Here is a 26,120-nt window from a genome sequence, read left to right as displayed (position 1 = left end):
GTAAGGGCCCTCCTTTGCGTCTTAACTTGACTGTTAAGTCCCTTGGCTTTCTGCCTCCCTCCACTAAAAGCAATTGGAGGGCAATTTATAGTGGGGAACTGCACTGGGGAAAGTGTTTAACCCCCCTCCCATCAGTTCCTTTCTATATACAGTTGTTTCTAAGGAACATTAATGACCTGGAGGTATCACAACCTTGGCACTGATATTCATGTCTAGTCTGGATTGGCCCCAAAGCTTTGTTTGTTGTATTGCTGCTTGAAGCCCACACATCAAGATGACACCCCCCACACACACACTGTTCAGGAGTGTGGTGAAGCAGGTCAGTGCGTTTCAGTTGACTATGCTCTTAGAATTGACCCCTTCCTGAGAAGTGGTACGCTATCTTATTCAGTTAGTCACCTACTAAGCAGGACTCAACTTATTTACTCACAAAAGTAAGTCTTTTTATTGAATAGCTTCAATGTAATAAATGTGTGTATATATATATATATATGTGTGTGTGTGTGTGTGTGTATGCAAGTATTACAAAGTCTTAAAAGCAATAACAATGTATACAATAAAGCAAGCAAGTTCTACATACTATTTAGTTTTAAAATCCTATACTTAAAATATAACAGTTAAAGAAGTCTGATTTAGTTAAAAGAATCTGATTCATGCTATCTAGAATAGTATATAAATAAATCAATACATACCCCAAGCCAATCTTCTTTGAGATCCTCAGTCCAAAGACTTAGAGAGAGATCTAGCTTTCTAGCCTTTCCTTGTCTATATACTGTCCAAAGTCACCGTATTCCAACTTAGCTGGACTCCTACAGCTAGATTTTTACTGCTTTCCTGCAGACTACCATATAAGGATTTCCTCTTCCAGCTGGTTATTGCTGATCATAGCTATTTCTTAGACAGTTATTAGCATTAATATACCTCTATAATGATTACTATTATCAGCATCTTCATCTCCCACAGAGCATGATCAAAATGAATCTACTTCCAACATTCTGTTATAATTCTTTCATATTTAAACTTTAAAACCCAATGTAACATCATATAACACCATCTGATAATGTCTGCAGTCATTGTTAGTGACAGATTGGATTCCAGAAACTTAGTTTTCTAAAAAGCGTAGGATTCCAGAAACCAGTTTTTCAAAAGAGTAGGATTCCAGAAACCAGTTTTTCAAAAGAGTACGATTCCAGAGGAGTCTTCTAAAAGAGTCTCTTAGCCAGGCATGTCCATTTTAAATGAAAGACAAGCCTCTAATGGTCTTTATGAAAAATATGGTTTTACATTGAAGAATTCTGCATATGTGTGACACTAATACAATAGTTCATATGCTCTAATATGTCAAAGCCTGTAACAGTGGCAACTGTAGTGCTTGGCTTCATTTTCTCCTAGCTGGTGTACTACCAGAGTACAGAACAGTAAGCAAATGGGAGACACTGCTTATATAGAATCAAATCACAGTCTTCCACAAGCTAGTAAGCCAGCGATGCGATGCCTTGTAAACGAGATTTTGGAAAGATAGTTTGCACTTAGGTTGCAAGATCTCTCTCTAACTTTTCTGATTGGTAAACTTCCCTATCAGTTTCATATCTGTTACACATTTCTCTCATTTTGAACTCTGTGTCAAAATAATATCTGGATTAGAAGACTGCAGAATACTGCTGTTAACTTTTCTGTTCAGTTTAGCTATAACTGCAGTTGACAAGTGGGACCTTTTTGGTTTAGGTTTTGATTAATTTAGGGTCCTAGTGGAGGGCATACTAAACAGGTCCTGAGTTCCACATGGGCCAAGAGGTAGATTAACTGAACTGAGATGTCCCAGTTCCTATCACTGCCTTTAGCAAATTCTTGAACATTTAGCTCTTTGTCTGCTACAAAGATGACTAAAGACGTGTGGGTTTTATTAAGAGGCAAGTTGTATTCTCTGGTTCAAGCTTTCAGGTTCTTTATCATGCTCTCTCATTCTTTCACAACCATTATCTACCTTCCTCTTGAAGAGAATGAAAATAGATAATTGAAAGAGTCAATGAAAGTCACTGTATTCTATGGCTCTCAGCACCATTATGAACATGCTGTTCCCTTTTGTCTGCAAAACAGTGGTGAGCAGTGTGCCGGAAAGACTAGCTGGACCATAGTTGAAATGACAAAATAGGGACCATGAAAAAACTGAAAAACATTTTGTTAAGTGTTGCATGGAACTGTTTGGAAACCAGCGCCATGGATGACTGCAGTGATATGCCTGGGATTGTGCTCTAATCTGATCCTCCAGTGGTGTGCCTGAACACAGCAAGCAATGGACAGAAGACAGAATAGGAGGCAACGTTGGGCATATTAATAGAATGAACCATCGAGAAAGCCAGGACTAGGCTTGGATCCTGAGGAAGGCAAATTCTGTGCTTCCCCCCTTTCATTATCGCCTTCTGTGATCCCTGAAACTTTGCTCTTTCAGGAAAGTGCAGGGAGCAATCTGCAGGAGGAGGGGAGAATCAGCCAAAAGCTCCTTCCCCTTTTCCACAGATGCAAAAAGTATTCCATTGAGCTGGTGCTGGGCTGATGGAATGGCACTTTGGGATCAGATGAGCATGCCTATTATATTAGGTGCTGTGGAACACAGGCAGGACAATGCTGCTGCAGTTGTCTTGTTTGTGGGCTTCCTAGAGGCACCTGGTTGGCCACTGTGTGACCAGACTGCTGGACTTGATGGGCCTTGGTCAGATCCAGCATGGCCTTTCTTATGTTCTTATGATCCAAGCCCAAGTCATCTCCACCTAGGCGTACACAATGGGTGGATATAAACGGTGTGTGTAAAGTGCCATCAAGTTGCAGCTGACCTATGGCAACCCAGTTGGGTTTTCAAGGCTCAAGATACTAACAGAGATGGTTTGCCATTGCCTTCATCTATATAGCAACCCTGGTATTCCATGGTGGTCTCCCATCCGAGTACTAACCAGGGCTGACCCTGCTTAGCTTCTGAGATCTGACAAGATCAGGCTAGCCTGAGTCATCCTGATCAGGGCAGATATAGACTACAATTTGACAAATAGTAATTTTTCTCATAGTACACGGAATCACTTGAAAAGCTGGCTGGCTACGAGCCTATACAGAAACTGCACATTGGTGGGTTGTGCGGTAAATGTTTCTGTACAATTTAATACAGCCGACCAAGGGGTCTTGGGTGGGATCCCATCCCACCTAGAGGTAGTTTGGATGTGGGTCTATGTCCTCCTGCAACATGAGGGGAACTTTGTGAGCCATCAAGGGATGGCTGAGAAGAAGAATTTAGGGAATGTCCTCCCTCACAGTGCTGTAGTGCAGTGCAACGTCTCTCTCTTGTTACATGTAACATATCAGTGACTATTTTCTGGAGTTTCATTTGCGACTTGGTCTATTTTGTGCTCATATATTTGTTGCTGAGCCTTTTGGGCAGGTCTGTGGGTAGATCAGTAATCAAATTGATGCAACAAGTGGCATGGTGAGATGTGTAGTAAAGTGTAGCTGTGGCTTTCTGTTGTTTTGGGCAACTAGTCTGGGTGCATAGTTTGTAATTCCTCACGTGAAAAGCATTTTCCATTGCCTACTTGTGGGTGGTAGCTTAATGAAAAGCACCAATGAGCTTCTCATAGTAATGTGAGACTGGACTTCTTGCATTTCATTGCCTTTTGGTCCGACTGCTTGCTATTTCCCCCCCTTGGTGCCCATATATATTTGCTGACTGACATCATACTTCATGTGTCTGGGGAAGTGGTCTCTAGTCCATGAAAGCTTATCCCACAATAATTCTGTTATTTATGGTGCCCCAAGGTTCCTTCTTGGTTTTTTTCAAGTCCCATTTTCAGTTAAATGATATTTTGCAATGACTCAGCGTGCTCCATTGTGAATACTAAGAAGTCGCTACCACATACTTGTGCAATCCCGTTGGAACAATGTTTATACTGCCTCCTGTTATGCAGAAAATAGAAGGCCAATCTTGTTTGAAAACCAGCTACAATTTTATCTTTTAACTAATACACAGCTGTTGTATAGCTACATGGTAGTGTAATGACTCATCTTTCTCAGAATGGCCTAGGGTTTTCAAAGCATGCAAAGTAATTGCAATGGGAAATATAGCAAAGAAAAAGTCGATTTTGTCATCAAATTGGTAGAAGCAGTTTTGTAACAGAATAGGATTTTCCCATTTTAGACTCGGACTAATTTAATACTTTATGTGGGCAAATTGGACAGGTAGGAGCATATGCAATCCAGTCAGCTTGTTTAAACTGTACTGGATAAACTACTTGTGTAAAAGGTCTGAACCTATTGAATATTCCGAGCCATATTTCTGAAAACCATGTAGCAAATGGTAGGCAGACTATTTTTACATTCTTTCCATACGGAAACATGTATCACTTGTCTCTGTCTGGTCAGGATCTGCCCTGTTATCATACTGTTCTACAAGCTCACAGCAATATCTAATAGTCTACTTTCAAATATGTTTACTCAGAAGCAGGTCCCAATGGAGCGAACATTGTCCTTAAGACTGTGCTTTGTTTAATAAATCTGCCTGTGTGTGCATGTGTAAGTGCCATCAAGTCACTTCTGACTTCTGGAGACCCTTTGAATTAATAACCTCTGAAACATCCTGTCATTAACAGCCTTGTTCAGGTCTTGCAAACTGAGTTCCGTGGCTTCCTTTATCGAGTCAACCTATCTCATTTGGGTCTTCGTCTTTTCCTGCAGCCTTCAACTCCTAGCATTGTTGTCTATTCCAGTGAGTCGTTTTCTCATAATGTGACCAAAGTACGATAGCCTCAGTTTAGTCATTTTTGCTTCTTGGGAGAGTTCAGGCTTGATTTGATCTAGAACCCAATTATGGACTTGAAAAAGCAGATACCTTGGTGCTCAGTAGATGTGAGCAGGTAGCCTTTTCTAATATTAAGTACTTTTGGGTAAAGATAACAAGTCTTTAGTTCAAGTCACACAACTCCAGCATCACATGTAATTAGGTTGTTTTTGTCTCATCCTTCCTCCACAGAGTTCAGAGCAGCCTATGTAGTCCTCCCTTCCTTGTTTTCTTCCCCACCAACTACCCATTAAAGGAGGCCCAAGATCACCCACTGTTCAAGGTGTAAGTGACCCACAAGGCTCTCAATACAGTGGTAGAGTTTTGCTTGAGGGCACTGGGGACCAACCAGTCTCTTTAATGGCTACCTTGAGTTACCAGTTTCCATTGCTGCCGAGATACTGGCTCCTCTCCTGTAACCTCCAACCTTCTATCCTGGCGCTCCCCTGCAGTGTGATAAGTTCACTCTATTTCATGTTTGAGAAAATGAAACAGAGAGGTTATTTCTGAATAAACATGTGGTCCAGTTGATATCCTGTTAGAGATGGATAGCCTGCTTTGAAAAATGGAATTAATTGGTGAAGAAGTAGGGTAGGGTTCCCAGGCAGGTGGTGTTAGCGGACAATTGCCCACCAATCCACCCACCTGCTCCAGAGTGGCGGCTGCGTGTGCACGTGAGCAGAGCTTGGACTGCAAGTACTGCAGCAATTCGTGAGCAGAGCTTGGACTGCAGTACTGCAGCTTACCACTCTGCGTCATGGGGCTCTATGTAATAGGACTAAGCCCTATTAAATAGACTGGAATAGAAGTCTGAGTAGACCTCCTTACGATTGCTTTGTATCTGTGATAGGCTGAACATACAGAAATGGGGCTCTGAGGAGGTCCCCCCAATAAGTATTGCCTGTACACAGGTGTTTTTATGTATACAAAGCTTTAGTATTTCTGTTATATCGTGTAAAAAATCCCCTTTTGGCCTGTGTTTTGCCTAATTACCTGTCTCCTGACAGTTAAAAACCAGATGGTAACATTTGTCATCCATAGCATTTGTAGTGTTTCTTACTTGGGGTGTTTTGTTTTCCAAAAGAAATAAAGGGTACAGCTGGAAACCTTTGAGGTTGAAGTGGAGTGAGTTAATGGAACATATTGAATGAAGGACTGGATATACTCAGAAAAAGCTACATAGCATGCCGACTGAGATCAGTCCTTTTTGTGTGCATTTAGCTATTGGAGGGGATTATAAGTGATCCCAAATAGTAACCTGGACTTTTAGTGAGAGGAGCCAAGTGCCTTGTTGACTCATCACCTAGCAACATAAGATCTGAATGCACTGCCAAAGGGGTGGAGTGAACCCTGATGGAGGAGAGGAACCCTGATAGAGGAGAGGGGTGGCAGGGAAGAATGTTGCTTAACCCTTTCTCCATCACCCAGTTTTCTTAAAATGCCCCTGCATTGGTCTCTCTTCACTGGGTTACAGATCTGAAATCATCTTTCTAAATATAGATATGAAACACTGTGGTGGAAAATGTGGTTTCTGGTAGATGAAGACCTTTGAGTTGGAAAAGCAGCTGGTGTGGAAAAGGTTGAGACCTCCTCATCTCTACCCAGCTACTCCAAACCACAGCTTTTGAGTGTTGTATCTGTTTTGTTACTCATTTGTGCACGGAACGTGCATTTTTGCGCAAGATTTCCCCCCCTTTTAATCTAGAAACTAACAATTTATCTTATGGGTTGAATACCACACCAATGGCAAAACTAGATGCATCTCAGCAAGAAATGGGGGCTATAAATTCAGTAAGTAAATAAATAATAAATACAATTTCTGACAGTATAATTTTAAAGGCTTAGTAGTACAATCCTAAACAGAATTCCGCTCTTCTAAGCCCACGACGGCTGTAACTCTGCTTAGGTTTACACTGTAAATCCCTTAAAATGCGACTTTTGAAAGCACCAGTGCTGTCAAAGCATTATTAACCGTACTAGGCTTAGCTCTAATTTATTCATAGATTTTTTTAAAAAACAACAGCACAAACTTATTCAGGGGTGTCAGCTTTAGGACAGTGAAGAAGAATCTGCAATTTGTTCTAGACAAATGTTTTGTAAGAAGAACTCTGGTTTGCAGCCTACAACCAAAGAGCGACAAACCTCTTAAAGGAATTATGCTGTTGTTTTCAGAAATGTATCAGGCCACAATTTGTTAATTTCCTTCCTGCCCTGTCTCCTCCCTGCCAAAAAGTTACAACATATATAAGTCAGTCAGTTCTTACATTACTGGAGTTTTGTTTGTTCCGTGTTCTGTAATGCTCTGGTAACAGGAATAGAGGGGGAAGAACTAAGGAGGGGGCTACTACCCGCATGGTTCCCTACCTTCAAAGTTACAGATGTGGTGTGGAAATGTATTACTAAGAAGTGACGACTATCTCTCCTTGTAACAGAAAAACTTGCTTGCTTGCGTACATGGATGCTACTATGTGTACACACACACACACACGTATATAGCGTGGTGTAGTTGTTAACAATGGCAGGACTCTAATCTGGAGAACTGGATTTGATCCCCCACTTCTCTATATGAAGTGTGTTGGGTGACCTTGGGCCAGTCACAGTTCTCTCAGAACTCTCTCAGCCCCCACAGAGGCAGGCAATGGCCGACCACCTCTGAATGTCTCTTGCCTTGAAAACCCTATGAGGCTGCCATTAATAAGCTGTGACTTGACGGCATTTTCCACCACTACATTGTTGATTTGACCAAACTTTCAAAACTTAGAACATCTGTGTAATATAGTTTCCTAACTCCAACACCATCTGTTTTGGTTCTGAATGACTATTCTAGAATCGTAGAGTTGGAAGGGGCCATATAGGCCATCTAGTCCAACCCCCTGCTCAATGCAGGATCAGCCTAAAGCATTCCTTTATCCCCCCCCAATATCCAGCCGGTACCTTTCCGTCTGCAATTTAAACCCATTATTGAAAGTCCTATCCTCTGCTGCCAACAGGAACAGCTCCCTGCCCTCCTCTAAGTGACAGCCCTTCAAATACTTAAAGAGAGCAATCATGTCCCCCCTCAACCTCCTCTTCTCCAGACTGAACATTCCCAAGTCCCTCCGCCTTTGTCTCCAGGCCCCTGATCATCCCCGTTGTTCTCCTCTGCACCCGCTCTATTTTGTCCACATCTAGTATTGTTGAATACAGTGAAATATTTAATACATTCAAACAATCAAATTTCAAATAAAATATTTGGATTATTCTTTAGGAATGCACAGAATGCAGCGAAGAAACCTTTAAAAATTGCAAGTTTAGAACTTCTTGGGAATCTAGTCAAATGAGGATATTAACAAATGGTTGTTAAGTCAAGAATATCAGTTTAGACCCTTAAGACTAGAATGCCTATCCCAACAAATGGGAGGCAGTGGACTCTTACACTTAATTGTCAGGTGTACTCATTCTTCCTTTTCATTATACCCTTCCCGGCCAGCTGGAAAAATGCACAGGTACACTCTGAGGCCCCAGTTTTGGTCAAGATCTTCAGATTAACTCTGGCAATGCAGGCACCTTTGGATGCCAAATAAACCAGTGGATCAGGCAATAGGCAATGTGAAAGACCCAGATAGCTGCTACCAGTCAGAGTAAATAATACTGACCTCGATATACTAATGGACTGACTTATTACAAGGCACCTTTATGTGTTCCACTGACCTATATAGACTTTGAGTAGGTTCTTATTGGGCAGCAGCCTTGTTTTTGAATTCCTGTGTCCCAGCCCATGTGGCACTACCTATCACCCTAACAAATTTGTGGGGAACTAGTCATTTACACTTCTCTTATTCTGTAATCTTCTGATGCTGGGCGTGGTTTGAAAATAGCAAAACTGTGTTCTGTCAAAGATAACTTATTCATTTCAGCTTAGATCGTTATGTTGTTTAGAGCTTTCATTTAAGATGAGCAACGGATGATGAATCAAGAATTTGCTAGGTGTGTGTAACATAGGCCATTTCCACACTAATTATTTGTAATGTTTAATTAAATGTCTTATCTTTTTGTGTCTGCACCATTACCCCTCAGTGTCAGGCCTTTGCCTTTTTTTTTGCTGGAGCAAAGGCTCTTGACATGAGTTAGGCCAGGTTCTGGCCACACGTCAAGTCCTTGGTTCTCATGCCTATGAATGTCTGTGTGCAGTTCTGCTCATCCTGTTTTCTGCAGCTGTGATAATGTTTAGTCTGTCTTCCTGGGAACCGCTTATCTCAGGGTTGCCTAGCAATGTTTATCTTTTCAGTCCGTAGTGTCTTAAGCATGTAACCTGCCTGTGCTCATCATTACTAGCCTCACCTGCCTGTACGCAGTCAGTCCTTTAATCTGTCTTTTTGCTCCTAATAAAGTATTACCGTATATACTCGCGTATAAGCCGAGTTTTTCAGCCCAAAAAAAGTGCTGAAAAAGCCGAACTCGGCTTATACGCGGGTCAATACGGTAGGCGAGGGGAGGGGGGAGGAGGGAGGAGGGAGGAGGGAGGAGGGAGGGGGGAACTTACCTCCATCACCGCCGCCGCCGGGCCCAGCCGCCTTCCTCTGGCCGGGAGGGGCCTGCCTGCGCAGGCAGGAGGCCCCCGCCGGCCGCGCCGCCGCGGCCGCGCGCCTGGCCGCCTTCCTCCGGCCGGGAGGGGCCTCCTGCCAGCCCAGGAAGGCTGCGCCGCCGCCGATTCGCCGCCTCTTCAGGTAAGTAGGGGGTTCAGGGGCTCTTCCCCCTCCCCCCCTTGGATGGCACTGGGGTCGGAGTGGGTTGGGGTGGGTTGGGAGGGCCCGGAGGCCGGCGGGAGGGCGACCTGGGGCAGGGGCCCTGCGCTCTAAAATGGCGGCCGCCATTTTAGAGCGCAGCATTGCCGGTAAAGGGAATTTCTTATTGACCCTCGGCTTATACGCGGGTCAATAAGAAATTCCCTTTTCTGGCCTCAAATTTGGGGGGTCGGCTTATACTCGGGTCGGCTTATACCCGAGTATATACGGTATTGCTTCAGAGCTACCTGCCTGGATGAGTTTGCTTATGGGATGCTAGGGACAGATGCCTAATACACTCAGTTTGGTCTTAGAAACAATTTCCAAGTGTTTAATGTCCGTGGTTTCAACAAAAACTTATATGACTATGTATTTCCTTACTCCGTTTCAAAGGCGACTATCCCTGGGGTGTGGACAAGTTGGAGATGCTATTAATTTCTCCACCCCTCTATTGGCAACACCCACTCTCTTCTCCCATTCCACCTTACCCCTCCCCTCTCCATTCACCAATCATTTTCTTTGCTTTAATTTTTTTTTTCTTAACTGCATTTGGTCTGCCAAAGGAACGTTGGAGCGTTGGACTAATCACATTGATTTGTGTGGGGTCCTGATTTAACTTTTTCCCGATATCTTATTTCCTTGAAGTATATTTTGTAACTTATTCGTGGGGCTTGGCTGGCTATCCACAAGGGGGGCAGCTTGGGAAAGAGAGCTCCCTGCTTGTATGAAGTGGAAAAAAAGAGGCAGGGAGGGAGGGGGCCAGCAAGAGAGATAGAGAGCAGTTGTAGGAGGCTGCAGGGCCCATTTAATTGGCAGCACAAGCACTGCATCCCCTTCTGCAAGCCTGCGGCTGCCATGGATTCCGCGCACAACGCCACTTCACAGGGCAGCACCGATGGCTCCTCGCCTTTTAGGGCATTTCTCCACGGTGGCAACGAGTTCAGCGTTCTCAGAAATGGTTCCCACACCACACATTCATACAGACAGGATTCCCAACACTCTCCCGTTCCTCCTGTTCTTTATTTTTTAAAAATACTTTGTATTTTTACATGCAAAGGAACGCTGGAACCTGGGACTAACCCCCGAGAGGACGGCAGGTCTGTGATTAGAACTGTGATTAAAATGGCTCTGTGATTGTTTGTGTGGGGGAGGCTGGGAGGGAGTGTGTCTGCATGGACATTGTGGTTAGGGTCTTTCTACATGCCTTGCAAATTAGGTGATTCTCAAAATGATGTTCAAACACAAGCAACACCCAAAACTAGCTGAGGATCTAGGAACCCAGCCAATCACAGCGTACCTTCGCACCAATGCTAGAGCGAATGCACAAAAACAAAAAAAGGGGAGGGGAAGAGGGGGGGTGTCTTGGGCATTCATGACGTCATGAATGACACCACGCTCCCCCATGGAACATCTTTTTTTTTTTTACGGAAAAGTGTGGACAGGGCAAAACGTTCTTGGGTAGAACATATACAATGGTGAAAGTGCTGGAATGTGGACAGGAATTTTGAATTCATAGCCAAACCTTGGAGATTGACCACGAGGATAATAAGCTGTAAGTAAATGGTGTGGAAATGGCCGTAGATACTTAAAATTTTTGCAAACATGCAAGAAAGAGGAGACACTGCATCATTTTGGAATGCACCACTTGTGACTGGGTCTCTGGGATCTGATCAGACGATACAGTAAACACAAGTGGGGTTGAAGGAAACCCAACCCAAATCATGTTTCATGTGTGACCCAGGACTCAACTTAAACATAGTGTGTGTGAGTGGGGGGGGGGGGGAGGGGAATCAGCTCCTGAGCATGGTCCTGTGGCAGGAGGCGCTTCATCATTCTCTCCCTTCCGCTGCATCTGCTTTTGCTAGCAGAAAATGGGCATGGGGGCATGCTCTTTTTGTCACTGCTGGTTCTGCTGGGTGACCCAACTTATGTTTAACGTATCATCTAATCAGACCCCCTGTTCAGATTCACACTTGGGTCATATAGGTGTCATCAATTTCATGACTGCTTTATACCTACTTTTGGTTTATTAGACTTGCAGAAGCACAATAGCTAACTATCAGTTCTGTAGCTGCAATCAGCTTTCACTGTTGACTTTGCTGACGAAATGTTCTGATTTTTTAAAAACTCTTCTGTACAGTTACCTATTTTGGAAATTAAATAATGTGGACATGGACAAGTGAACTGAAATCTTGAACATTTGCAACAGGGACTAAATTGCAACAGGCAATTTATGAGATCCACCTTTTTTTTTTTTTTGAGGAAAGCTTATAGTCTCTACAACCAAAGGACTTTCCTGCTAAATTGCGTAATTGCTTACACTGCAGTTTATTAAGAAAAGTGTGCCCTTGAAGCAAACAAAGGCAGTATGCTCTTAGTCATTAGGTGAGAGTGCTTGAATTAAGAATGCACAAAGGGAGACAAGGCTAGAAAACAAAGCAAAAACAAAAAAAATCACCCCGTACACATTTTAATTAAAAGAAAACATATCCTTTCTGATGCTTTTCAGGACTGTGTATAGAAAAAAATATTAGCCCAGAAGGATTTGACTCTCTGACTTGAACAAACTAGCTACATGGAGGATAATGTAATCCATAATGAATTTTTCTGCATTGGATTCTTAAATTAATCGTCTCTTTGGAATAACGAGGAATGTTATTGGGATTCCAGGTCAGCCAATTAAGGCGATGGTGTAATGCCTCTACTATGAGATCTCCCTGCGTTAAATATGGATTGTAACTTATTTGTATCTTTTTGGTTTTTGTTTCCCTTCTCGTGTTTAGTGCCTAAAACAGTACATGCAGCTGGCAATTCGTGAAGCATGCGGCTCGCCCATCACTTGCCCTGACATGGTGTGCTTAAACCGTGGGACTCTGCGAGAAACGGAGGTATCGACACTTGTCATCTTTCTTCTTCCTTTTAATCGTCTTTGTTCATTTACATAATGAATATATTAGATTGTTTCCTCCCCTTAATTACCTCTAATGACTACTTGGCAGGAGGCCCACTTGACAGGGAAAACTAGCAACAACCAGATGGTTTCCCTCTTGTTTTTCCTTTCCTGGGGAAATGTTTACTTGGCATCTGGAGGTCTCGGAACTGCCTGCTTAAAAGCTACAATATTCCCCATCTGAATGTCACTAGTTCTCCTCCTTTAGTGATGAATCGGGATATGTATGGCATGCTCGATGGTAAAATGCAGGTTGCAGAAAGGGTTTTGTGTGTGTGTGTGTGTGTGTGTGTGAAGTGCCATCAAGTCACAGCTGACTTATGGCAACACAGGGCTTTAAATGTATTTACTTGTTTCTTAAATTGTAAAGTGGAGCTGTGTGATAATACAATTTGAGATAGTTCTAAATACAAAGGCAGGATTGTAGAGGTAGGTGATGGAACACACAAAGGTGGGTGGGTGTCTTAGCAACAAATTGCTCAGTCTACCAACTTGAAACTGCAACGGCTCAAAACAAAAAACTGCAGAAATCTGAAGGTCAGGAAGCCTACAGTGAACATAAGAACATAAGAAAAACCATTCTGGATCAGACCAAGGCCTATCAAGTCCAGCAGTCTGTTCACATAGTGGCCAACCAGGTGCCTCTAGGAAGCCCACAAACAAGACGACTGCAGCAGTATTGCCCTGCCTGTGTTCCTAAGATAATAGGCATGCATCATGACTACTATTCATTTTGACTAGTAGCCGTGGATAGCCCTGTCCTCCATGAACATAGCCACTCCCCTCTTAAAGCCTTCAGAGTTGGCAGCCATCTCCACATCCTGGGGCAGGGAGTTCCACAACAGTGCCTCAACCGTTCATGTATATGCTCCTTTTAAAGCAATTTGCAAATAGTTTCCAAAGGGCCCATCTGCCTCTGCTTCTGCTCCTGTCTGTTTCATACTCTGTTCTTCTGCCCTCCTTGACTGCCTGCCAGAAAGAACCCATTCACCTCAAGTATAATTGGCAACTCAATCTGCATTATGTATTACTACATATCTGCCCAAGTGGGTTGAACAGTGGCAGGGATCCATGATTGCTGCATGACTGCTCAAATGCAACCACAGATCTGCTCAGATTTGCTCACTACCCATTCCTTGCTGCGCCAGTTGGGTTTTGTAAATTGGCTGTTTCTTTCTTTAGTTTATTTATATCCCGCCTTTCTCACAGAGACTCAAGGCAGGTTATGGAATACACACTCACACACAGACTGTAATCATACAGTATAGGACATTGAGTGGATAACACACTAGCACATGGATTTACAGGGTTTTATAGAGTCAGTTTGCAAGCGGCAGACCAGGTGTTGACGTAGATTTTTGATGGAGAGCAGGGTTGTGTGGTCTCACTGAAAGCATACGGGCCACCTAAACTCCCGGACTGGACCTGGCAACCCGATATGCAGGCACACGACTACTGTTCCAGCCGCGCGTGCGCCCCAAACGCTACTGGATGGCTGCTCCATTGCTCTCCATTGAAACTGACACGGCTGCTCCTACGAGCTCCGTGCAGCCAGCAGCTAGGAAACAGAAGCAAGGGCAACCTCCAGCGAACCTGAGAGACTCCATGTTCCTGTGCAAACTCTGTTCCAGCCGCAGCCATGTCGTGGAAAGCAGACAGTCACGTAGTGAGTGCCAACACCTCCCTTTTCCCATTGCAACATCAGCAGCTTAATGGGAAATCGGCAGCGATCCTGATATCAGCGATGAGTCGTTCCTCCAGCTATGCAGCAGCGATCCCCAGATGTTTGCAGAGATCACGCCTATTGTTCCAGAATGCTAATCACTTCAGCAGAGATCTCCTGGTTCCTCCCGGGTTGCAAAAGTCATTGGAATCAGAATAGATTTCCAAATTCTTACTAGCCCACCCCGGCAGCCACAGATAAATCCTTTTGTCACCTTTTGTCACCTGGGAACCTAGGAGGGGTAAATCCCTCTCCCTGTCCCCAGAAAAACAGTATATCTGGGGTGCCCCCAGCCCATAATGTTACCTTAGGTCTTTACTGGCATCTTTGCTGTTACTCTGTTGGTTTGGTTTTGCGCAGCCTGACCACACTCCCTCCCACCTTGCTGGCCAAGTCTACGGGAACCCCTTGCCCCCGCCTTTGCTCTTAATTTCTTCTGTCTTAGTCTACGTGAACTTGGACAACACCTCTTCAAGAAGGGTAAATATCACCCCATCAACGATCCCTGCCACGTTGGCATCTGTGCTTGTACTACTCTCTTTGCATTTCTTAGATTTCTCTGTATGTGTGTATGCATCACTGATTTGAAAGGAAACAACATAAACTCTCTTAATTCGGAATCCTTTTCTTCTGACTTTATTTAAAGGTCACAGTTACCCGCTCTGGTATACAAAGGTTGCTCTCGCTGTATAAATATTGTAGTTTGCCATCTTGCTTGCTAATTCCCCAAGTTAAAAGAGCAATTTGGCTAACATCACCATACCAGCTATGGCTCTGCTAATATAAATATGAAGTATCAGTAGTCCACTAATATTTCATAAGTCTTGAAACTGGTTCCAAAATTTGTTTCTTTTTTTTTTTTTGTATGCAATTGTGATTTTGTTTGTAAAGCTCCTGAAAGCTAAAGATCCATTTCAGTTAGCTAAGCAAGAGGGCACTTGAGGGTATGTATTAATGGGCCATTAACATTTCCCTTAGTACTCTATGGGGCTAAGGATTGAATAGATAAACAACCAAAGCATGTATTTAATGGCCCATGAATGACTGAATGCTCTGGATTCTGTTCAGGGTTGTTATTCTGCTTGTATTTATGGCCTGTGTGTTACAGTTAGGAATAATAACTCTAAGCAGAGCAGGGACAAAAGTAAGAAGTGAAGTGATTAACATAATAAAGTTTTAACAAGCTTCCGCCTCAGCAGCTGCGCTGCCTATGCCTTCCACAAGATAGAATCATAGAGTTGGAAGGGACCAGGGTCATCTAGTCCAACCCCCTGCACAATGCAGGAAATTCACAACTACCCTCCCCCCCCCCAGTGACCAGAAGATGGCCAAGATGCCCTCCCTCTCATCATCTGCCTAAGGTCACAGAATCAGCATTGCTGAGAGATGGCCATCTAACCTCTTCTTAAAAACCTCCATGGAAGGAGAGCTTACCACCTCCTGAGGAAGCCTGTTCCACTGAGGAACTGCTCTGTTAGAAAATTCTTCCTAATGTCTAGACGGAAACTCTTATGATTTAATTTCATCCCGTTGGTTCTGGTCTGGCCTTCTTGGGCAACAGAAAACAACTCAGCACCATCCTCTATATGACAGCCCCTCAAATACTTGAACAAAGGAAGATCTCTGTGTTGGTTTACTCCTGGACTATAAAATAAAACATTGCAGTCCACATAGGGCCTCCTACTATTTGGGGGGCAGCTTGTATGTATTGTTCAAGTTCCAGAAGGTGTAGGTCTGCAGTAGAACAGTTAGGCCTTTTATGCAGGGACGTTTCCCTGCGGTCACCCCCACCGACTGCTTCGGGGCTTCCTTTTGATTATGCATGCCTTTTCCGACAGTTTGAGGTTGCCTAGCTCTCCCCACGTGTTTTCCCACACTTTCTAGATTTGGGCTAAAACAGCATCTGGAAAACATGGGCAAAATGCGCAAGGAGAGCGAGGCGACCTCAGACTGTCGGAAAAGGCATGCATAATCAAAAGGAAGCCCCGAAGCAGTCGGTGGGTGGTGGGTAACCGCAGGGAAACATCCCTGCATAAAAAGCCTTAGACCATTTATGCAGGGTCAATTTTGATGTTCGCTCAAAGCTCTTTTTTAAAATGCGACCTTTAAAATGCCTATTCATGGTCCTGATGCAAAAGGAGAAATTCCATCCCCCCACTCGCCTGCTCCTTCGTGTCTTCATTTGTATAAGCATTGGCAATGGTCGTTTGCATAGTTAAGCTGCGGCTGTGATTTTTCATGGTTCCTTCAGTAAATGCTTCAGTGTGGGGGCAGAGCAAACAAAAAAAGTCCCATTAAAGGGGCTCTTAAGAAATGCGAAGCAGGCATGCACCAGCTTGGCTGTCACTTCTTGAATGACTCAAAAAAATATGCATGGCACTTCAGCCTGGAACATGCTGCTAGTTACCAAGCATAAATGGCCTTAGATTCAAGTCCAGTATCACCTTAGAGACCAACGAGATTACCCTGAAACTCTTGTTGGTCTCTCAGATGCTACTGGACTCGAATCTGTTTGAGTTTGAAGCTGATATTTTTATGACACACAAAATACAGGTCAGGCTTTTAATAAGTTGCACCAAAATCAGATTGGCCATTTACTGGGGAAAATCCTGGTGGGCCTTTGCCCTGCAGGGCCACCTGTCCCTCAGCCCTCTTCCCCCATAGTGGGACTGGCAAGGAGGAGCTCAGCAGTGTCTGGGTTTGCCTTGCCACCTCAGGCACAGGGAAGCTGGCGTGGAGGAGCATGGCGGTTGGATTGATTTTATTACATACACTTTGGGTAGCCTTTGCTTTGAAGTGGGTAAGGGCACCGTGCTGTTACTGACAGCATAACTCAGGGGTTTCGAACTCAATTGTTATGAACTCAACTGTCACACAGTCCGGATAACCTACAAGAACCTATCCTATCAGCCCTGTAAAAAAAAAATTTGAAACTGGAAATAGCCAGTATCCTCCATTTTTTTGTCAAAGGAAACCTCTCTCACATTCGTAAGGAACCATAACCCTTCAAAGTTAATTAGATAGGATTGTATAACTTCCATAGCAACTAAAAGCGTTGGCAAATGAATGTTACCCGCAGACTAAAAATAGCCACCCACTGCTGTTTATATCGCACTGTTGTCTGTTAGATTTCTCACCCATATGAGGTCTGTTCTTTTCAACTTGATGAGGTTGGCCAGGATGGCAAGTAGATAAAGGTGAATCACAGGGCAGCCTTAATGAGGCAAGATGAAGCCGTTTCCTCAGAAACAAGGCCTTGAGTGCAGTTTGCCACTTTACAAAAAAATTGTTTACAAATGATGCTGTGATAGGTGTGAAATGGTCATTGCTACTCGATCCCGGCCGAAAGAAAAATGGCAGCTGGCAGGGGTGTCTGTGCATGCACAGGAACGATGGGCCCATTTTTATATGGTCAGAATGGTCTGGTTGCCACTTGCTGCTAAATCGATCTCCTCTAGGTTTGCCGGGTCCCTTTCTGCCACCAGCGGGAGGTTTTTGGAGCGGAGCCTGAAGAGGGTGGGGCTTGGGGAGGGGAGGGACTTCAGTGCCATAGAGTCCAATTGCCAAAGCGGCCATTTTCTCCTGGTGAACCAATCTCTATCGGCTGGAGATCCGTTGTAATAACAGAAGATCTCTAGCTAGTATCTGGAGATTGGCAACCCTAATCTCCCCTCTCTCTACTGGCGCCTGAATCTAGGAAACTATGGTCTAAAACGCATGGTCAGTTAGCCCAGTTCCAGCCCTGTTCCTTTTTGCTTCCCATACCGGTCAATCACAGCCATGATTTCCCTCATTCTCTCGAACAGAATATGGAATTAAGGACCTAGAGCCTTGGACTCCAGCCAGGTAGTAAGACAAATGGGCATGCTGAGATTCCAGGTAAAACTTGGCCAACTGGGCAATCCTTTGCCTAGTACATAAATGGTATGATTTGGAGGATGTGCTTGATAGCTTTCTGACATCATAACGGGATATCTGGAAAGAGGTGGTAGTGAGATAAGTTGGTTTGCATTAGTGCAGCAGTTTTTAATTCCTTTAAGAAGAAGAAGAGTTGGTTTTTATATGCCGACTTTCTCTACCACTTATGGAAGAAACAAACCGGCTTACAATGACCTTCCCTTCCTCTCCCCACAATAGACACCCTGTGAAGTAGGTGGGGCTGAGAGAGCTCTAAGAGAGCTGTGACTAGCCCAAGGTCACCCAGCTGGCTTCATGTGTAGGAGCGGGGAAACCCGGTTCTCCAGATTAGAGAACACCACTCCAAACAACCGCTCTTAACCACTACACCACGCTGGCTTCAAGTTGCAAATAACATGCTAACATCATTTCTTTGACTGTCATAAAATATTGCATAGTGTAGCTTCATTAGGATCCTTAACTACCCATTTTGCCAGTGCAAGGCTACTTGCCTCATGGGCAGAAACAGTGACACAGATGCAAGAGATGGAAGGAGCAACTTCTGCATCTGTCTCTTCCCTGCAGCTGCCCATGTTTGTGGCTTTTTCTCCAGGCAGGTCCCCCACCTGTGACATCATCTCTTACAGGAAGTTGGAGGGTGAAAATAGGGAAGATGAGCCTCTATTGGTTATCTTCTGACTGTGTTGCATAGATCAAACTCACTGTTTGAAAAAGAGACAAATTTCCGCCTGAGGATACTTTCTGAAAGTTTTTTTGTTTTTTGGGGGGATAATGCATTTGCCTCTTGTACAGTGCCTAAATCCCATCTCATGTGCTGCTTTGTAATGGAGAGCCTAGAGCAAAAAGACGAGCAACGTTGCCCCAAGATGTTTGCTTTTGAATATCCAGTTATTTATTTTCTGTCTTGTACCATTCACTGCTGTTTTCTAATAAAGCCACAAAGACGTGTTCTAAATGGCAAGGGAGCTTTTTAATAGTACAGATGAATATTTTATGATCATGATGCACAGTCTCTGGTTAGAATAGGAACAGTAATAATCTGAAATACAGTGGAAACCAAAAGTAATGGTGATGATATTAGAAGGAAGGCAAATTAAACTTTTGCTCTTGGTTTTATAGAATAGGGTGTTCTGAAAAGACAGTGTCAGTCATAATCTTCCGATGGAGAGCCGTCCTATGGAGGTTGTGTCTCGCTGTTCCCTTAAGTCCTGCCTTTTTCAGGTGGCTTTTGGAGGAAGACTTGATTGGGGGTAGGGGGGTGGAGTCTGCTCTGAATTGCAGGTTTTATTACATTTTTATGTAAATCACCTTGAGCCTAAGAAAGAGGGGATTTATAAATGTATTGTGTGGATGTAAGTCCCTTTGGAACCTTACTTAATCTTACAGATATATTATGAGAAACAAACCTACACCTTTCAAACATCATTTTGATGTATTTTTAAATACATACATATTTAAAATATATAGCGTATCACTTGAATTTAAAAAGCAAAGAATACATCTACTGACCTCTAGAATGTACATGCTTACCCTTGTCCATTAAACAGCTCTTCATTTGTCCAAGCGCACCAACAAATCCTTTCACTTGCCTCAATTCTAAACCCTTTAAGCATCCTTAGAACACTTAAACCTTGATATTGGCTCGAGTATTACTGTTCTTACTTTTGTAACATAAAAGAGTTTACACCAAAGAAGCAACCAAACCATCCATCTCTTTGATACAATTTTATGTTCTGAACAGACTGATTCATGTCTTTTAATAAAAAGTGTAGATTATTTTGTAAGAATTACACTGTTTGGTTTTCTTCCCACCTCTCTGTACCCAAGAAGAATAAGTTAGAAGAGCTTTTCCTCCTTCTGGTGCAACTCAGGAGAATTTGATATTCCTGTTTCCATGAAACAGGATCAAAGTTCGAATGATTAATCATCTAAGGGAGATGCTAAGTGCTTGTGTTCTCTCTTAACTCATTTACCTACAGGAATGTGTTTGCTCTGAGTAGAGAAATAGTTAGTGATTGAACGGTTAGAATCTTGCAGCAGATACTTAGAGTGGATTCAGGAAATTATGACAATTATTTATATGATTTCTGGGCCCTAAGAACCTTCCATCCTGTACCAACTCCTTGGCAGTCCTTATTTAGAACAACGGCTATTAACAAAAGAAACCTTACACATCAATACTTCCCAATAAAAGTAGGTATCTGAATCTACTTTTGTGAGCCTTCATTAGCTCTACCACATGGACCTGCCCTGAAGAAAGTTAAATGAGTGTGGGATTTTTGGACAGTACCATAATTTCTGCTAACTACCACAGGACATTTCTTGGACCTTTCTATTGGGTTAAATTTCTTCACTCTGTTTCGTCAGATGTTTTGATGTTCAGTGTAACTCCCTTGTTGCCTATCCGTATTAATATCCTGGAGTCTGAACTGTAATTTGATAGGTTGGTCTCTCTCTGAATTTGCTCCCTGATTTTACAGGAGGTTAATTCATCAAACCCTATGAGGAAAATCATGCTGGGAAGGAATGACCCAAAGTAATCCCATTAAGCTTTGTGGCTGAGTGGAGATTTGAACTTGGATCTTTCAAGTGTAAGGCCAGCATTCTGTTTATTAGACCATATTGGCTCTGATTATTGCTGGCCAAGGTAGGCCAATCCTGTTGGAGGGGATCCAGATTGGAAGATGCTATCATTTTTGCTGGCTAGCCCTCTTGGCCAATTCCCACTGCAGGAGACAGAGAGGGAGGTTATTGGCAGACATGATTAAGTAGTCACTTTTGGCTCATAGTATGCAGCAAACTATTAATGCAATAAGTGTTTATACTTATATTATTTTACAGATTGTGTAGTGGTTGTACAGTGTGCCAAGTTTCTCTGCTTAATCTAGGGGATTCCAGCAGTTACAAGCACCAGTTCTTTTAAAAGAATGTTCCATGTTTATCCTAGGACAGGAGATGAGAAATAGAGTGTCTTCCATGGTCATCCTTTAAACTAGAGTCTTAGCCTGGATAAGGTAAAATCCCATGTAATATTTAGTCCGGCTCTCCTGTAGGTTGGATCCAGGACAATCCTCTCTGAGTATGTGGACTTACATATACAAAATGCACAGCAGTACTGGGGGAGGGGTTGTAGTGAGGAGGGTGAATTGAGCAAAATGGAGGCCCTCAGATAAGATTTTAGGGACATGCACTTGCTATAGGGGAGGTAGGAGAAAGATCTAATTCACCACACTCCTTCCAAGGAGATAAGAAGGAGATAAGATCTCTTAGTCCTTTTATCATCCATGTAAATATTTTCTGAATTTCTAATTGTCAACCTTTGTTGAAGTGTGTCATCTGGAACAGCATACAGTTCTCAAAATGAGGACTATATGACATTCATTATAGTGGTACAACTAATTTGTAGACCAGATGTTTCTGTTAATACAGCATGGAATTGCTACTGCCCTTTTCTGTTATAAGCATTGGTTTATGTCCAGTTTATTTTATTAACAAATTGATTGAGGCATTTTGAAGACCTGACATTGTCTTGCATGTAGTGAATTGTTTTGCACACTGATAACATAGTGGTGATTTGAGTTTAACTTTACAGTTAAATTAAACGGTGACTTTTACCATCATATCCTTGGTCCAAACTCAGTTGGGGCTGGGATATTTTGAAAGAGTGCAAGTTGATGACCAGGCTTTATTAAAAAGATGCTTGTTAATAACAGCTAATTAATCAAAAAGTGCTTCTATTCTAATTGCAAAAAATACAATTGATGGAAATTTTTTGTCACATTCCTTTGTAATTAACGGCTGTAAGAGTCATGTAAAATAAATTTTCTGGCAGATGATACCCCAAATCTGTGATCAACCCATTATTTTATTTATATAATTATTTGTTCCGCAGTGGAGTATTTGCAAACATTTCCCTGTTTTGCTTTTGTCAGTTTACTTAACATTTATATTCCTCATTAATTGCCAAACCATAGTGAATGTAAAAGTGTTGTGATCAAAGCTTGCTTGGACTGCTCTTGCTTGGTTCTCCCTTCTTTATTTCCGCTGATACTTTAGATAATTATTCCTCTCAGATTAGATTTGTGGATTGAAATGATTCCTCTTTTCTCTTGTTCCTTCTCCAAGTATGCTCTGGTCTCCACTACTAATGGATGTTAGTACAGAATTAAAAGTCATTGTTTTCGGTACTTGGGGAAAAAATCCACCTTTCATATGTGAGATCCACATTTCACTGTGTAGAAACATGTGTAGAAACATGGGTCAACTAACTATAGGAAAATAACTATGTTGTTATTAATAGTGAATGGAAGATGTTGACATATTATTTCTAGGCCGCATGGTAGAACAAATAAATGAAAGACAAGTGGAAAAGACAGACATAATAATGTACGATATTGGGAGGGATTATGGGGCAGTGAAGACTTCAAATCAGCTTTTAAGATATGGCAATTCCTGATCTTCCATTTCTAAAGTTTGTCTTTTTCTCTGTTTTTTTTTGTTTCAGATCTCCAGTTTGGTGCCTGTTGATCAGTTTCATTTATATCAGCGACTGAAATTTGAGAGAGGTGCGCACTGTTACTTTTACCTTTACTTTCTAGAACATTAATACTGACCGTCTTGTTACAATTAATATTAAGTAGCAAAAGAGTTATAACAACAAGCAAAAGCCTACAAGCTAAACTTAGTGGTAACATTCAAACACTGGCTATGCTGATAATCATGTGTTCCACCTTTCTTTCAAATCATGGGATCCTGAATAAAGTGAGGTCCATGGTAGAATATGTCCAGTGAAGCAGTTATGTAAGGGACTTGGCTTGGTGTGCAAAAAACAAATTTTACTGTGTGTGAACATAATTGGTATGTGCTTTTTAGGGAGGGTACATGATCACACAATTCTTTGGCAATGCTTGCAATGGTCACACATTGGTAGTTTCATTCTGGTGTAATGCCAAGCAACAAGAAAGGACAAGAAAGAAATTCCACCCTGTCCTTTCATGACTCCATAAAAAAAAAAAAAAATCTAAAAGCTGTGTGAAAGTGAGAAGCTCAAAGGTTTTATCTAAAGGGGGGTGACTGAAAGTCGAACACCTTCCCTGATTTCCATTTTATACAAAATCTCATATATCATAGAAAAGCTGTTGTAACTTCTGTCTGATGCCTCTAAAATGGGTCTGTGCAAAATTTCATTGCATGTGGCAATTATATCTTGTCAAAATCATTCTGGCATTTCAACGATCCTTTCAAAAAGTAGATAAAACGGGTCCCTCACTTACAGATAGTGCGATAGCTCCAGAACTTGGACAGTTTGTCTTGATTACTTTTCCACGCAGTATCCTCATGCTTTAAAGGAAAAGATTTAAAGGAAATTCTTTAAAGGAAAAGATTTAAAGCATGAGCCCTGGTTAGTCTTAAGTCACTATTTGATTGAAGCTTAAGGCGTCAGTGATTTGACTTTTGAAGTTAGTAGAAAGATTCAGGCTAAATGTAAACTGAGAAGTGGAAAATGAAATATAAAAGTTAAAATGGTGTGTGTTTTAATGTTTCCCCCCCCCCCCACTAAACCTCTTCAGAAGTCCACCTGGACCCACTGAGGACCTGGTGTCCCTCTGCTGACTGCCAGACTGTGTGCCAAATTGAACCCAGGGAATCTGGACTACCCATGCCTGTAAACTGCCCGGTTTGCCATTTGACATTTTGTTCATCGTGCAAAGAACCTTGGCATCTGGAGAGATCATGTCTGGAAAGCCACCTTATTGTGGTACCAAATGAACAAGGGTAAGGGAGGGAATGGCTTAGGGTGTGTGCAATAAATTCAATTTTTCTGTATATGCAGTTTTTAGATGCATACAAAATCTATTGACATAAGTTCTGATACAAGCGAATTTAAAGAGAATACCAATGTCACATAAAAACATGAAGCTGCCTTATACTGAATCATACCCTTGGTCCGTCAAAGTCAGTATTGTCTGACCAGCAGTGGCTCTCCAGGGTCTCAGGCAGAGGTCTTTCACACTACTTGCCTAGTCCCTTTAACTGGAGATGCCGGGGATTGCACCTGGGACCTTCTGCATGCCAAGCAGATGCTCTATCACTGAGCCACAGCCCCTCCCCGAAATTCATCTGTTGCATCCAGATGAATTTAATGCAGGGGTTCGATATGCTGTTTCATATCCCTGTCGTCCAGCTGCATGAGTATGGCTGTGCGGGCTAGGTGTTGTTCTGTGGTAAGAGCATGTTATAGTTGCATGCTGCAGCACACATTGGAATGATGTGAGAAGCTCTTGTAGGAATATATAACTTCTATAAAGTTCCTTATAGAAGTTATATATTCCTACGAAAGCTTCGCACATAATTCCAATGGGAGCTGTTTTGCACATTATGGAAGTAAAAATGCAGTAATCTGCACATCCTCTATTCTTACTACCAGTTATTGTACAAAGGAGAGGGGCAAATATGTGCTTCAGCTGTATGTACAAATGTCCACACTTCTCCAGTGGATAATAGGAGCACCATACATGGTGGCATGGAAACAGAATATATGGATTTATGCTTGTAATATTCTATGGAGAGTACATGGAGCAAGTTAAGACACATTTGTGGAATCTTCTGTGTATACACAATTCTAGTATAGTAAGCCTTTTGTGCAACTTCCTTTGATCATAATGGCCCTTGTGTGTAGATTACAAAAAACACTTCCTTCTGATGGAGCTAATGTATAAAAGCCTCTCTTGCATGCAGTGTCCTCAATGCATGAATTATCCATGTGCCAGTAGTCACCACTGATCTACAGATGTTTCACACATTTAGGTTGGTGGCTGGGCATTTTAATTTTATGCTCATTGTGTAGTGCTGTCACAAGGAAGTGCTTTTCTGTATCCTTTGCACAGAGGCAAGGATGCTTGTATTAATCCACATTCATTGGTGGAGTTCTGCATGCTGCATGCCCAGGCAGCACAGCTGAGTAAGAATGAAAGAATTGTGCAGCAGCCTCACAGCAGGCCATCCCTAAGCTGCTGTGTTGAAATATCTCCTTTCCCCTGGTTTTCTAGATCACTAATCAAGACTGACGCAGAAGCCCCAGTTAAGCAGTGCCCAGTCTGCCGGATCTATATCGAGCGAAATGAAGGCTGCGCTCAAATGATGTGTAAGAATTGCAAACACACCTTTTGCTGGTACTGTCTACAAAACTTGGATGTAAGTGATATGTAGCAAAGGATCTGGGTCAGGGCTTGTGCAGATGGTTTCAGAAGAGGATGCCTCTTCAGATGAACACATGAAGCTGCCTTATACTGAATCAGACCCTTGGTCCATCAAAGTCAGTATTGTCTACTCAGACCAGCAGCAGCTCTCCCGGGTCTCGGGCAGAGGTCTATTCACATCACCTACTTGCCTAGTCCCTTTAACTGGAGATGCCAGGGATTGAACCTGGGACCTTCTGCACACCAAGCAGATGCTCTGCCACTGAGCCACAGCCCCTTCCTTTCATGCAGCTTTTTACACGTGCAAGCATATCTTTCTCTTTTCCCACCCCATGTCCCTGCTAGGCTGTTTTCTCAATAAACGCAGCAAGTGATTGATGTGTGTGTTCAATGCAAGTGGTGATACACCATTTCTGTGGTATTCAAATAGTGAAACTTGGTTTTGTAGCAGCACAGGACTGGAATTAAAGATGTGATGAGCCAGATGTGGCTTCCTCATCAAGGACAGAGGTCAGTCCTACACATTTCCTGTCAATGACTCATTGTGCCTCTTCCTTTGCCTTTCAGAATGATATCTTCTTAAGACATTATGACAAGGGCCCATGCCGAAACAAACTGGGCCACTCACGTGCCTCAGTTATGTGGAACAGAACACAGGTATGCTAATAACCTAGTTCCTTAATTGTTTGTAATATGGGGGGCATGGCTCAGTGGAGCAACCTGAACAACATAGACTAGCCTGAGCTTG

General features: G+C 42.7%; 1 protein-coding gene and 1 non-coding gene across 2 annotated transcripts in view; one reads left to right on the top strand and one right to left on the bottom strand.

Moving 5' to 3' along the window:
* RNF144B (ring finger protein 144B) overlaps window positions 1-26,120 on the top strand; it is a 53,625-nt gene that overhangs the window by 26,398 nt on the left and 1,107 nt on the right. The window contains exons 3-7 of the mRNA XM_056854345.1: window positions 12,366-12,470; window positions 22,678-22,738; window positions 23,744-23,948; window positions 25,223-25,367; window positions 25,940-26,029. Of these exons, the coding sequence (XP_056710323.1) occupies window positions 12,366-12,470; window positions 22,678-22,738; window positions 23,744-23,948; window positions 25,223-25,367; window positions 25,940-26,029 (606 nt within the window). The remainder of the gene's footprint in view (window positions 1-12,365; window positions 12,471-22,677; window positions 22,739-23,743; window positions 23,949-25,222; window positions 25,368-25,939; window positions 26,030-26,120) is intronic.
* TRNAT-GGU (transfer RNA threonine (anticodon GGU)) lies at window positions 25,578-25,649 on the bottom strand. Its single transcript has one exon. It is a non-coding gene; the product is annotated as a tRNA-Thr (tRNA).

Source organism: Euleptes europaea, chromosome 8 (assembly GCF_029931775.1).
Source record: "Euleptes europaea isolate rEulEur1 chromosome 8, rEulEur1.hap1, whole genome shotgun sequence".
Lineage (NCBI taxonomy): Eukaryota > Metazoa > Chordata > Lepidosauria > Squamata > Sphaerodactylidae > Euleptes > Euleptes europaea.
This window is presented reverse-complemented; position numbering and strand designations above follow the sequence as displayed.